Source organism: Phyllosticta capitalensis (genome assembly GCF_038381095.1).
Source record: "Phyllosticta capitalensis strain CBS 128856 chromosome Unknown BKA78scaffold_11, whole genome shotgun sequence".
Classification (NCBI taxonomy): domain Eukaryota; kingdom Fungi; phylum Ascomycota; class Dothideomycetes; order Botryosphaeriales; family Phyllostictaceae; genus Phyllosticta; species Phyllosticta capitalensis.
In genome coordinates, this window is record NW_027117449.1 from 1,142,277 (window position 1) to 1,155,154 (window position 12,878).

The 12,878-nt window shown below is 54.5% G+C and overlaps 7 protein-coding genes across 7 annotated transcripts; 4 read left to right on the plus strand and 3 right to left on the minus strand.

The window, feature by feature from the left end:
* Positions 1 to 552: 552 nt before the first annotated feature.
* On the minus strand, positions 553 to 1,180 carry BKA78DRAFT_356644 (uncharacterized protein; the record flags this gene model as incomplete). Its single annotated transcript, XM_066892093.1, has 2 exons — positions 553 to 839; positions 913 to 1,180. The coding sequence occupies 2 exons, from the start codon at positions 1,178 to 1,180 to the stop codon at positions 553 to 555; spliced, it is 555 nt and encodes a 184-aa protein (XP_066739876.1).
* A 1,978-nt stretch (positions 1,181 to 3,158) lies between these two features.
* Positions 3,159 to 4,870, minus strand: BKA78DRAFT_258165 (WD repeat-containing protein; the record flags this gene model as incomplete). Its single annotated transcript, XM_066885257.1, has 4 exons — positions 3,159 to 3,378; positions 3,434 to 4,247; positions 4,302 to 4,621; positions 4,668 to 4,870. 4 exons carry the CDS (start codon positions 4,868 to 4,870, stop codon positions 3,159 to 3,161), a joined length of 1,557 nt encoding a protein of 518 aa, XP_066739877.1.
* A 206-nt stretch (positions 4,871 to 5,076) lies between these two features.
* On the plus strand, positions 5,077 to 6,408 carry BKA78DRAFT_43526 (uncharacterized protein). Its single transcript, XM_066893179.1, has one exon. It carries the CDS (start codon positions 5,108 to 5,110, stop codon positions 6,329 to 6,331), a length of 1,224 nt encoding a protein of 407 aa, XP_066739878.1. The 5' UTR covers positions 5,077 to 5,107; the 3' UTR covers positions 6,332 to 6,408.
* Positions 6,409 to 6,542: 134 nt separating this feature from the next.
* Positions 6,543 to 7,380, plus strand: BKA78DRAFT_257640 (COQ9-domain-containing protein; the record flags this gene model as incomplete). Its single annotated transcript, XM_066885207.1, has 2 exons — positions 6,543 to 6,983; positions 7,048 to 7,380. The coding sequence occupies 2 exons, from the start codon at positions 6,543 to 6,545 to the stop codon at positions 7,378 to 7,380; spliced, it is 774 nt and encodes a 257-aa protein (XP_066739879.1).
* A 245-nt stretch (positions 7,381 to 7,625) lies between these two features.
* Positions 7,626 to 9,876, plus strand: BKA78DRAFT_325451 (uncharacterized protein). Its single transcript, XM_066889361.1, has 4 exons — positions 7,626 to 8,013; positions 8,062 to 8,301; positions 8,356 to 8,949; positions 8,998 to 9,876. Exons 1-4 carry the CDS (start codon positions 7,846 to 7,848, stop codon positions 9,487 to 9,489), a joined length of 1,494 nt encoding a protein of 497 aa, XP_066739880.1. The 5' UTR covers positions 7,626 to 7,845; the 3' UTR covers positions 9,490 to 9,876.
* Positions 9,877 to 10,816: 940 nt separating this feature from the next.
* BKA78DRAFT_43545 (uncharacterized protein) lies at positions 10,817 to 12,098 on the minus strand. The gene is made up of 2 exons (XM_066893180.1): positions 11,795 to 12,098; positions 10,817 to 11,542 (listed from the first exon to the last, which is right to left on the minus strand). The coding sequence occupies exons 1-2, from the start codon at positions 11,898 to 11,900 to the stop codon at positions 11,130 to 11,132; spliced, it is 519 nt and encodes a 172-aa protein (XP_066739881.1). The 5' UTR covers positions 11,901 to 12,098; the 3' UTR covers positions 10,817 to 11,129.
* Positions 12,099 to 12,186: 88 nt separating this feature from the next.
* Positions 12,187 to 12,798, plus strand: BKA78DRAFT_43561 (uncharacterized protein). The gene has a single exon (XM_066893181.1). It carries the CDS (start codon positions 12,234 to 12,236, stop codon positions 12,711 to 12,713), a length of 480 nt encoding a protein of 159 aa, XP_066739882.1. The 5' UTR covers positions 12,187 to 12,233; the 3' UTR covers positions 12,714 to 12,798.
* Positions 12,799 to 12,878: the final 80 nt, after the last annotated feature.

A 12,878-nucleotide genomic window follows, 5' to 3' on the forward strand; every position in this document is an offset into this window, starting at 1 on the left:
TGAACAAATTGAAGCTGGGATCAGAGCTTTTGCACCAAGGAGTCTGCAGTCGAGAGTACTATTACAGGGCACTTCAGCTGGATTGAGCAGAAATTTTGGTGGAGAGGAAGAGAATCAAGAGGAAGGTATGGAGGGCGCTGCCTCGTCAGCAACTTCAAAATGGCAGTGAGCATCGCAGTACTCCTGCCACTTTGAGCAGCAAAGATGGTAGTAATTTGTGGGGAAGGCCCTGTGGAGAGGAAGGTGCGGAGACACAATATGGACAGGAGCGAAAGAGGAAAGAGGTTAAATACATGTTTGTGAGGTAGATGATATGCATATATTTACATGGTCGAATAGTGGCTACCAGCTATAGGTAGACATGCGAGCCGTAACATCATCGGACGTGTTGTCCCGTGATATATAGTCGTGAACGCTTCCGAAACAAGAGTCTGGGAGAAAGAAAAAAAATTACAAAAACCCCAAAATCCACAAAAGCGGATAATTCCAGCTCCTCCACCTTTTTCTCAGATCAACCCCAAGCTTCCCCAGTCAAGCATTAAGCGTCCCCGCTTAGGCGTACTGCCAGGCACCGACCTTGTCGGTGAGGACGTTGCTGGTCAGGAAGTCGAAGCCGAGGCAGCCGGTCTTGTTGACGAAAGCAGCGTAGATCTGGTAGGGGAAGCCAGTGGTGCTGTTGCCGGTGGGGCAGGCGACCCAGCCGAGGCCGTAGGTCAGGGAACCAAGACCGCTGCTGCTGGTGCCGTTGTTGAGGTGGAAGCCGGTCGACTTGGAGCCCTCGGGCATGTAGGCGCTGTGGGCGACGGTGTAGGTCAGCGAGCCATCGGGCTTGACGTAGACTGCAGACATGATGTGTTAGCGATGCTGTATCGTTGTTGATGCTGGAGATTTGGAGGTTGGTTCAAGACTTACCCTGCTGACCGCCGGGAACCTCGACGTCGAGGAAGAGGGTGTTGTCGCCGCCAGCGAAGATGGTCTCGTTGCCAGCCGGGCAGTTCTCAACAACGGACTCGGGGCAGTAGGACGAGGTGGGCTTGCCGATCCAGAAGGCAGACTCGGCGGCGTTGATGGACTGCAGGTGGATGGGAGAAGCGGAGCGGGCCGAGAGGCCGTAGAAGCTAGCGGCCAGGGCCGAGGGGGCGGCGGCGAGAAGAGTAGCAGCGATGGTGGTGGCCTTCATGTTTGCGGTGGTATGTGTTTTGGATTGATGTTGGGGAGGTGTGGTGGTTGTTTGGTGGGCTGCCTTGGGTAGAAAAGGGCGAATTGTTTGTTGGTTGTGATGGCCTTGGAACGCTCCATTGCAGCCATCCTTATATATCTCTCTTTCTTTTGGCTGTCAAAGGTTGCATTGCCCTTCTATGGTGCTCTACGCTCGGTCTCGTATGCGGTCTCCCTTCTGTACACGGCCACTGCACGTCGCTTAGCCGAACCAGCCCAACGGCCATCTCGTATTTCGTGCCTCGATGTGATACGCTGTCTGCAGGCCTGACGCCACTGCCACCTTTGACCGAGGAAACCGCTTGCCTCTTTCTGGGAGTCCGGCCGGCGCAGCCGCTCCAAAGAACTCTCCTGTGTGCCGCGGGATCGACGTCATTGGAAGACTCGAAGAAAGACCTCTGCCGGGCTCCGGCTCTTGACAACACGCCCCTCGTATTTGCTGGTCGATCCCACCGACTCTTGTGATAGGGGGATACGACCCAACTTGCCATGTGAAGGTTGGCTAGGCGAGGACAAAGAGTCGTGATACGATTTTCTTTGGGATGAAATCAGCGGCGACCAGTGGTGGAGGGTGATATGGCAGCGTTCCCTTGTGGCTGGCATAAGGCGCATGCAAGGGTCGTCGAAACACCTTCACTTAAGGTGTGGGTCCCGGGTACCTTGCAAACAAGCTTAATCGGCCGGTCGCCAAGAACCCCGGTCGAACCCCCTGTCTTGCCTCCCCGTCATGTTTTCTTTTTCACCCAACTCTCACAGACGAAACACAGCCGGTCGAAGCTTTTGTCATGTCGTACGGCACAGCGGCTGGACGATGAGAGGTTGGGGTCGTACTGTGGCGTTCCTGGCCGGACCCTCCGCAGCTGGTAAACCCATGATGTCATGGAGCCGAGCTTCGGTCGTCAAAAGGCGACGGGCTCGCCTTGCCGTAGTCCGACGGACGTAAAGGCCGCTGGTTTTCGCCGTAGAGTGTGGCTGGGTAGGTCAAATATAGCAATCCATGACCTGCAGGGCTGGGTGAACATCAGAGGCGGTGCTGTTTGCATGATCGCGAGCCTCTATCCTCCACAATCCGGCCGAGACGTTCCCTGACTGGAGGTGGACAGGACCGGATTTTCCTCCGATGGGTTACCATTACCGGTATACTGGAGAAGGACATGGAAACACAGCTGCCTTGTTGGGCAGACTGAAATACGGATTAGGGGTGCGACGGTTGATGGCAGGACGCAGTGCCTTGAAAAGCTTTCAGTCGGACGAATCAGCAAACGATACCTCGGACTGTGGTATTTTTGTCCCTCCGCGCTGCATGCTGTGCATCGACCTAAAACCGGAGTCTTTGCTTGTCAAAGCAAGCATCGGCGGCTCCAACATCAAGAGACGAGGAGTACAGGACAGGGCAGAAACCACCGGTTCGCCGTTCTGATTTCGTGCATGCCCGAGTCAGGGCTCAGGCTTTGAAATTACCAGGTATGGGAATCAGCAAAGCTTAGGGTCCTTTAAGGTTAGCAGCCGATCTCGCCGCAAATGATGATGTGCAGCCAAAGCCGAGTCGCTAGTCAGCTTCTACAAAACCATCTTGCGCCAGTATCATTCTTTCGCGACTCCGGACGCACAAGGGACAGCGAACCTCGCAGAATCGCGGACCTGTCGCACGTTGGAGAATGATCACGATGGTACCAGCCCACGGGTATACGAGGTGGACCGCTGGTCCTTCAAGCAATAGCCGACGGTGAGCGTTGGCGAGCTGAACTTCATCAACCGAGGCTGGAGACCGACCAAGATGCGGAATACAGACGTCATCAGCAATGAACCATTCGGACAAAGACTTGAAATTGGAAAAAAGTCACACAACTTAGCCATTTAATGTTACCAAAGCAACTTTAGCCCACTGGCCCAACGCCAATCGAGTTCAAGCCCATTCAACTTCCTCGAAGTTGAATTTCTTATTGCCAAAAGCAGAGCTTGCCGCTGGCAGTCCCGGCGGCAATCCAGTCCATTGTTGGATGGAATCGTGCCACTGCTGGCACGGCCGTGATGCCATCGCCTCCGAGCTGCGCCAGCTGCTCGCCCTTGCTAGTGTAAATATCCACGAATCGATTCATGTTCCCGATGCATAAGCGTTGGACGCCATCTTGCGGGTTCATCTGCCATTGTGCTCGTAATCTGGTATTGCGTCAATAACAACAGGAGCTTGGGGATATCGAATGTCTCAACTTACATCGTCACCCATCGGCCGGTTTGGTTGTTGTGGGGAATAATGGACTTAGGTTGCATCCCCTCTTCTGTGAGCTTCGAGCCAGCCTTCCACGAGGCGCAGTCGCTGAAATCGTATACTTTGATCGTGTCATCATAAGAAGACGTAGCTACTTGGCCCGCTGAATTGAAGGCGGCGTGTGACACAGACAGCCTGCTTTCGTGTTCACCCAGGAGAGCCGGCGTCCGATTGTCACCTTTGCCCGATATTTTGCGCAGGTCCCAAAGTTTCATTGTCCGATCCAGGGAGGCGGTTGCGAAGAAGTGGGCGTGGATAGGATGCATACTGAATCCTCCGATCTTTTTGTCTGAAAGCCGGAATATCTCAGTACCACCAGTGTTCTTAGGCGGCGCTCTAATGTCATGCATTCCAAAGGCCCCATCAAGAGTCGAAAAGTAAACCATATTCGGGGTGTTGACGTCAAGTCCAGACAACGGCGCATCTTCAGACTTGTCTTGCGGTGCATAGACCTCGACAGCCATTCCTTTGTTGAGATCCAGCCGGCGAATAGTAGAGTCGTACGACGATGAGAAAAGGGCATTCGACTCCGTGAGGCTGAACTGCATGGCTGATATGGTCCGAGTGTGGATCTTAAAGGTAGAAATGGCTGGTTCGGCTTCCTCATCATCTTCGTCATCCTCTGCCTTTACTTCTGGAGCGCTCTGAGAGCCATCGAAGAGTCCAAGATTGCCCATCTTGTCTCCAGCAAATATCAGAGCTTTGTCAGCAGTCGGGTGGAACTCCATTGCATATATCCGTTCTGGAGTAATTTTGATCTCTAAGAGGAAGTTAGTTCCATTGTCTTCTGGCTAGAACAGTCGCCTGAACTCACGGTTCGGTTCAAAGCCTTCCCAGAGTTGTAAGCCGCTCATCTTCTCGCGCAATGCGCGCAGCTCCTTGTCCGTCGTGTCCTTGACATTTTCCGCATTAAACGTCCGCTCGTACGGCTTTGCGGGACCGACGCCTTTTAAGAAGTTTCCGTTTTGATCCCAGTGTTGGCCTGCAACGACGACATCGCCGAGATTCAAGTCGTCGCTGACACGCTGACGCTTTGCCCTCTCAGCTTCCTGTAACGCTTGGTTTTCTTCTTCGGCCTTCCTCTTTGCAACCTCGCTGTCAGCTACAATGCCACGGAGCCTGGAAGATGTTCTCCTGCAAAGAATTAACGGGCGTCGCTGGATGTGACCTTGGTGCGTACCTTGGGAGTATTTCTTCCTTCTCTTTCTTCACGGGTGCCTTGCGCTTCGCAGGTGTCGAACTGCGCGGTTTGGGTGCTGACGGTGCAAGTCCTGCTTGCTGCGCGTCGAGGGCCAGGCTGCGAAGAAGTTCTTGATTCTTTGCGATTTGCTCCTGTCGCTTCAGCTCGTACTCATTGAGCGTCGACTTGGCCCCGCGCGCCATATCTGACCGGGTTGTGAAAACAAAATACAGAGAGAAGATGTAGGATGATTTGGAGGCGACCCGCGGTTGATGCGATGATGGTGTAAGATGATGCGTCATCCGTCGCGACAACGACGCGTCTTCACGCGTTGGCGGCTTTACTTCGGAATTAGGCTCGACAGGGTCTGGGCGGCGGAAATCTTCCGGACCATTTTATCCTCGTTCGGCAACAGCTTCGAGCACAAAACACGACTGACCATGGCGGCACCCGTCTTTGCGGCGCGAAGAGCTCTCGTCCCGCTCCATTCGTCGCTTTGCCCTTTCCTCTACCGCACGCGCACCATTCTCGGGCACCATACTTCGATACAGCCTCCAAGATGGCACGTCCAAAAGCGACACCTTAGGGTCGTCAATGAATTGGGGAGGGTGGTCCGGGAAGAGGATGGGGAGAGACAGGCATCGGCTTCCCCGAAGGACGATTTCGATTTTGAAATCCCCTTTGAGGACGAAAAGGACCGCCCAATCGCCCTGCACGAAAGAACCGACACGTCCGTTACAGCTACCGAACGAGAAGCATTCAAAAAGCTCTTCGAAAAGTATACCTCAAGAGCAAAAGAGAACCCTCAGGATCCTTTCGAGTTCTCGGATAAAAATACATTGGATGAAATCCTGGCCGAGGCAACGGGCCGGTCTGGAAAGGAACCGGATCTAGCAACAGGATTGAAATCGCCAATGGGGGATTTGACGGCGACAAGAAGGAAGGAGTACAAAGTGACCAACAGGTATACTGTCTTGAGACACAAACAACAATCGCAGCACGACAGGTTGGTGGCAAAGTTCCTCAAGGCCAAGAGCGATATCGAACTCTGGAATATCCTGGAACGCGAAGTCTTTTCCATCATACGCCGGTTGGATTTGGACGAGCCTGGCATGCTGGAGAGTGCGATGGACCAGCCAAAGTCGACGAGCGGTGACAAAAACATGGACTTCTCCGAACTGGAAATCATTGGTCCAAACTACCCAACGTTTCTTCTTCACTTTATGCGCCAACTGCGCGTCGATTTTCCAACTTCCACCCTCGCCATGTCGGTGCTGCCAGCGGTCAAGAGCCTTGGCCGTGAGTCGTTTGCCTTGGGGGTCAGCACCGAGCTGTACAACGAGCTCATCGCTATCACATGGCTCACGTTTGCCGACTTTGAATCAATTGATGAGATCTTGACTGAAATGAAAGAGGGAGGAATTCGATTTGACCAAGCAACATACGACATGATCCGGTCCATTGTCTTTACGGCCAGGAAAGCGCCAGCATTCCAGCCAGGAACGTTGTTTCGGAACGAGATAAGAAGTCTGGATCGCTTCGAGCACGGTAGAGAAAGGTTGTTCACATGGGGAAAGAAAATGCAGGAGAAACTAGATCTCGAGGCTATTATGCAAGCTCGGGCTAAGAGGATAGATGTTGCTGGCTTTGGGGATGTACTTTGATTTGATCCAAAAAGCGAAAATAAATGCGTCACTCAGTCATGTCAATCAGCCCATGTAAATACTTTTTCTCCAGACATCTGGAGCAGGTAATCTTTAGACAAAAGTTGGACGCCTCCCAAATGCTTAGCCAGTCGGCTTCAAGGATCCGGCTTCCGCAGGTGGATCAGCCGCCCGCTCATCGCCAAAGCTCGAACACTATCGCAACCCCGTCATGGCATCATCAACACGCTGCATCCGCCCAGCATTGGGCCAGCTCCAGAAACTTCAACGAGCGACAGTCACTGTCGGTGCGGCGCGACGTGCGCTGTATCATTCGTACGACCACATCCAATCGCCATCATATCCACCAGTGGAATCCGCAATCCTCTCGTCGGCGCTCGCACACGTTCCCAAGCATGGCTTCACCAACCTCGCATTGCAGCTCGGCGCTCGCGATGCAGGCTATGTGGATGCGTCTGTGAACCTTTTCCCGCGAGGAGCTTTCGACTTGATCCAATACCACCTAGCTGTGCGGCGATTGGCACTGCGCGACACGGTGCAGTTCAGCCAAGATGCCAATGAGGGCAAAAAAATGGGAGTAGGCGCCAAGGTCAGAGTAATGACTCTGGAGAGACTGCGGGCAAATTCGCCCATCATACACCGCTGGCAGGAGGTGAGCAATGCATACAGGTGGGTGGTGGCGTGACGGACTGCGAGCTCATGACTTTTTTTTCTAGGCCCTTGCGATCATGGCACAACCCTCTTACGTTCCCGCATCACTATCGGAGCTCGCGAAGCTGTCAGACGAGATATGGTTTCTGGCCGGAGACGCCAGTGTTGATAGCAGTTGGTACACAAAGAGAGCAACCCTGTCTACAATCTATGCGGCGGCCGAAGTCTTCATGACCCAAGACCAGTCGAAAAATTTCAAGGAGACGGAAAGCTTCTTGGACTCAAGGCTAGAGGATTTGAGGACGCTGGGCACAACGACTAGCGCCGTGTCGCAGTGGTTGGACTACACCGGCCATTCCATCGTGAATGCGCTGAGGAGTAAGGGTATGCGGATATGATGAGGGATTGGACGTAGGTGATTGTGGTGGTCATGATAGCTCAAACAAAAATTTCAAGCCCTACATCACAGGAAATCCAAACCAACGAGGCAACTGAAAGCCTTGTCCCTCAGCTCTGTGCATGCTGGAAGCAACAATGCCGTTGCGGCGGTTGCGCAGCGCATCGTCGGCGAATCACAGTGCCGACCGCATCACCGAGCACGGGAAATCTGGGGAAGCATCATCAAGCTGCCTTGTCACCCATCCTTGACACACACAAACTTGCTGCCTCTTCAATTCCTTGTCCACTCACTCCTTCAAGCCGCTGCGCTCCTTCTTACAATCCGTCACTTCTGAAAAGAGCACATGCTGTTGTCCACGCCCACTCTCAAGCAGTAGCTCTAACACCGCAGAGCTCCGGCGCTGACCTGTACCTGACCATCGTCACTTCGCGCCGCATCACCGTCATCAGCCTCAACCACCCTCATGGCTGATCCGACAGTGCTCTTCAACTTCCCGCCGCCCCGAGCTAGCCTCGAGCAGCTGTCTCCCAGCGAATACGACCAAGCAATCCGCAGCTTCCTACAAACGCTCGACGGCATCAACCCATACTTTTGGATTGCAGGTGCTTTGGGGGACGAGAAGCTTTTGAACGTGAGCGATTAGGTCCTCTGTTTTCTCCTAAACCTTACCCTCTCATAGGTCCTTGACCCGTCCGTGAACTCGATACCCTACCTCTACGTCCTTTCCAGCCAGATCCGCGCGCTCCTGGACCAACCCAAAGATGCGTCGCTCCCCGAAAACATTCGACCTGGCGGCGAGCTTTTTGCAAAGCTGGCGACATTCCTCAGCAGCTTCGATCCGATGCAAATGCGATATTTGGGAAAGACATGGCGCCAGGTGATTGAGCAGCTGGCCCACATTGTTCGTTCAACAGGCACGGTATGTCTGGCAGCAGAAGTCAAGATGGAGCTTCGACTGACAAACGCTTTGTAGCCCGGCGTAGCCTTGGTCCCAATTCGCAATGCCATGACCCGCATGGATCCTTCCCTTGGCACGTTTACCTCAACCCACCTTCTCTACATCCGACTGTGTCATGAGGCCGGAGCACACTTCGAAGCCCTCCCCGTCCTAGACCAATACATTCACAGCTTTCCTTCAACCCTAGTCAAAGCTGGCGAGTACACTCTGCCATGCGCGGACCATTTCACAAGCGCCGGCTACATCACTACCTCGTCTGGTCTGTCGGCCAAGGTTTCCGCCGCAGATGTCCAAGAATACTTTCTCTTAGGCGCAAATACATACCTGGCCATGCGGCAGTGGCGACATGCTCAGCTGTTTCTCGAGTACATCCTCACAACCCCTGCTCAGAATGTTGCCAGCGGGCTGATGGCAGAGGCGTACCGGAAGTGGGTGCTGGTGAGCTGCCTGGTGGACGCACCTTCTCAGTTCAAGGGAGGGAACCAGATGGTCATGCGGTCCTTAAAGGCAGCTTCCAAAGCGTACGACGCGCTTGTGGAGGTGTTCAACTCTGGGGATGCTGTCAAGTTGCACGCTGAGATTGACACTGGAGCCAACATCTGGAATGAGGTACGTTGAACTTTTCCACTAATCTCGTTCGTAACTGATAATGGACAGGATGCAAACACGGGGTTGGTACGGGAGCTGCAAGCACACCAATCCAAAGTCTTCGTCAAGAACCTGCAAAAGACCTACGCCGCAGCGCCGCTCTCAAACGTCGCCACCTGGATCAACAAAAGCCCTGAAGCCGTCGAACAGTACCTGCAAGCGCTCATCGACGAAGGTTTCCTCAACGCAGCGATTGAACAACCGTCGCCAGACGCTGCCAAGATCCTGCGTTTCCACGGCACAGACCACTGTAACATGCCGGCGACGCGCGCGGAGGAGCAGCAGCTGGCGGCGCTGACGGTGCAGGTAAAGAAGACGCAGGAGCTGGCCGATCACCTCAAGGCGGCGACACACCGTCTGACCATGAGCCGCGAGCACGTCGAATACATGAAGAAGCGCGCCAAGAACAAGGAGAACTCGGACCCTAGCCTGGGCGGCGAGACGATGGATACCAGCTGGGAGGCGTACGATCAGGACGAGGACATGATGGCGGATTTGTGAGGAGCAAGCGGTGTCGATACCTTTTCTTCTTCGGTGTGCGGAGTGAGACAGTTGAACGAGCACGGGGAGTGCGCTTCAGCGGGCAGGACAGAGACGAGCTATGAATCGGTCACGAGTGGTGCATGGATATATTTGGGGAGACGGGCAGCAGACGGAAAGGCAGCGAGGAGTCATGCATACCGGCGTCTTTTGTTGCTCAGAGGGATCCGAGGCAGTCACGGGGTTGTTTCCTCGGCTTCTTCTACCCTTTTACTCACCTCTAGAAGACTTTTTCCGATGGAATGACAAGAATTGCATAGGGTACTCATGAATGAAGAGAAGATGAAATTTCAACGCGATGTAGACAAAAGGGAGATGTGTCAGAAAGTGTGTGGGACACATGGTTACTTGTATCAACTGGTCCTCATAAAATGCTTCCCCATCTCCCGCCAGCTGGAAACGTACTTGATTTTGTCAGTCCAGTCTACTCGAAGTACTTCCCAGGCATGGATACATTGTTGAGGTCAACAGATCAAGTGCAGCCAGTACCTACGAAAATAACCTTGTCAACGCCTGCCTGGGACTTACCTACCTGCGCTGCGTGCATACACGCATGCACTTGCTGGCTGTCAGTGACGCTCCCCCAAAGCTCTGTGGTCTGCTGCATGCAGAAACTCGCAACCTGGCGATATTCTGCTATACATTCCAATGTGGTGCCCAGCTAGCTGCGATCAACAATGTGTACACATTGGTGGTTGACACTCCTCTCAGCTGGAGGGGGGAAGATTCAATGATGGTGGTCCCTGGAGGAGCGGCGTTTGCGAGAGGAACTGAACTGGCAATGGGCCAGGCTGAAGCAAGGCAAGGCACGCGCAGCACGTTGTCATCCCGCGAAGCTGTGGTTCGTCGGCCAAGGTCGTGGCACGTACGCAGAACGCAGAACAAGATGGTCGTCGACGAGGGGGGAACAGTAGATGGGTTGCAGTCCTTCAAGGGCTTCTCAGGTCCTTCAGGTACTCATTCCTTGCAAGCATGAGGCCGTGGATCCTGTCTTGCTGGGGTTGTTGGAGGCCACTGTGCCCTGTCAGTGTCGGCTGCTTTGCCCACCTCTACGGCGTACAAGCATCACATCCACCACTCGATCGAGAGGCAAACAACAAAACCCTGATTGGCTCTAGACACCATAGGTAGTAGCACCTTGGCCGTGCCTGCCTGCAGGCCTACCCGCCCGCCCTGTAAGGAGAGACATCAAGTGCTGAGGTAAGCGGGGTGGTTGGGACCAATCAAAACGGCGAAAGGATTGGACGGTAGCCCGGTGGGAAAAGAAACAGGATGATGCGGGTCGCCCCTTGCAGGATGGGAGCAGCGCGCGTGAGATGCAGGATGGCAGGTGGCAGGTTTTGGGAGGACAAGAGGGGCGGTAGAGTAGGGCGATGCAGAAAGTTTCTTCGAGGCAGGCGTGAGGATCTTTTCTGCTGAGCTGCAAGGGATGGATGGTGGGTGAAGAGACGGTGAAGTGGGAGTGAGGTGATGCGTATAGGTTCCTTGTGCAGACCCTGGACGGTTTGCTACCACTTGTACAGCATCCTCTTTGCTTGTCTCCTGGCTAGTTTGTAGAGTGGTAGAAAGAAAAGCTGCATGATGCTCGACCAGGGGTTAGTTCAGAGGTGGTGTGTAGGGAAGTAGTGCCTTGCCCTATTGTAACTAACCGTGATGGCTCCCAAGATCCTGGACGAGCAAACACCTGGAGAAGTGAGGGCCAAAGAAAAGTACACGTAGGCGAGGGGCTCGACATGACCATCAACGCAGGAAGAAAAAAAAAAAAAAAAAAAGTGGCTTGATGAAGAATCGCAGCGATGCCGGCACAGCGCAACCAAAGATGTGCAGTCTGAGAGTTTGGGGCGGCGTCGATCTGCTGCCGTCTTCGAAGTCGGGCAGGGTCTGTTGCCAAAGGAGAGGGTTCTCCGGTGAGAAGATAATTGCCCGACCCGACAACGGACAGCGATAATGGTGATGGGCGCGGGTGCGTTGGTTGCGTTGGCTCGGGCGGGAAGGCTGGCGTTTGGAGCTAGCGCTGATTGATGAGTGCAAGTCGTCGGGCTAGGTCGGCGTCGGGGCGTAGAGCGTCGCGCGACCCGAGAGAGGAATACAGGAGTTGTGGGAGGTGTTCATCGAGTTTCGCAGTGAGGGGAGGTTTGATGGATGAGGGATATGGGGGAGGCGGGCGGGAGGAGAGAGAGTTTAGGGAGCAACAAGGAGAAGCTAGAAATATGCAAGGCAGGGATTCCACGTGCGTGTGTTCCTGAGGGCGGAAAAAGAGGCTTACCTAGGCTTCTGCACCTGCAGCACATCTGCACGGCTTTCTGCAGGTCACAACCAGTTGAGAGATGCCTCAGGCTACACTGTCGTTTGATGTCGTGGCGCTGAGACATGGAGATTGGGTTGATGGGTAGGTAGGTTGGGCGATACGAGGGCGGGACAAGCGTAAAAAGTGAGTTGTAGGGGGTCTACCTACTTGAGCAGCGCCCGCCAGTCCATCTGGGGTTGTTGTTGTTGCATGGGTGGCACAGACAAAGAGGCCATCACCACTTCCTTCACCACCACCAGTGTCTGTTGAGTAGTCGTCTTCGTCATGCTCTTGGAGAGCAACATGAAGTAATATCTGCAAGTGAGGGCGGCCCGTCGTGCGCTAGCCTACAGGTAGTGTTTTCGATGCACCCGATACACTCGACAGGAGCTTAGCCGCTGCAATCCCATGCGATTCCATGCTCTCAGAAGGCCTATCATCCCACGCGAGCTGCAATCCGTCTCGTCTCGTCAACGTCGTCGACTTGATAACTGCAACTCGACTTGTTCGCTCGCCTCACCTCAGCTCGCCTCGCCTCCACAATCTACCCACTGACACTGTCCGGACTTTTTCTCTCCACTCTCCGTCTCTCCCTGCGCCCAAGGGACCATCGCCCGCACCCTGCGCCGACCTGCTCCATCTGTGCTGCACCTCATCTCCGCCCTCGTCGTCGTTCTTCGTCTTCTTGTGCATCGCGGCTTCTGCTCGAGGCGCTCATCGTTCCGCCAATTGGCAGCAGCACCACCAGCAGCCTCACACGCGCGGCCCCTGTGCCGACCAGGGGTACACCCAGCCCTCTCTGCGCGCGGCCAAAGAGCGAGGACTGGGCCCATTCCACAACATATCTCGTCGCGTTTCGGTCCCCTTTTTCGACGCCCAGCTCTACCTGGCAGCCTAGCAGCTCTCGTACCGTCCAGTAGCTGGCTCGCTGCTTGCTTGCCCCTCGGCCCTCGACCCTCGACCGACCACAGCACTCGTGCGCCCAACTACCGCACCAATCCGCTTCGCATGCATGAACTAGCCGCGACCAAACTACGGTTTCAGACCGCTTGACGACCTTAGG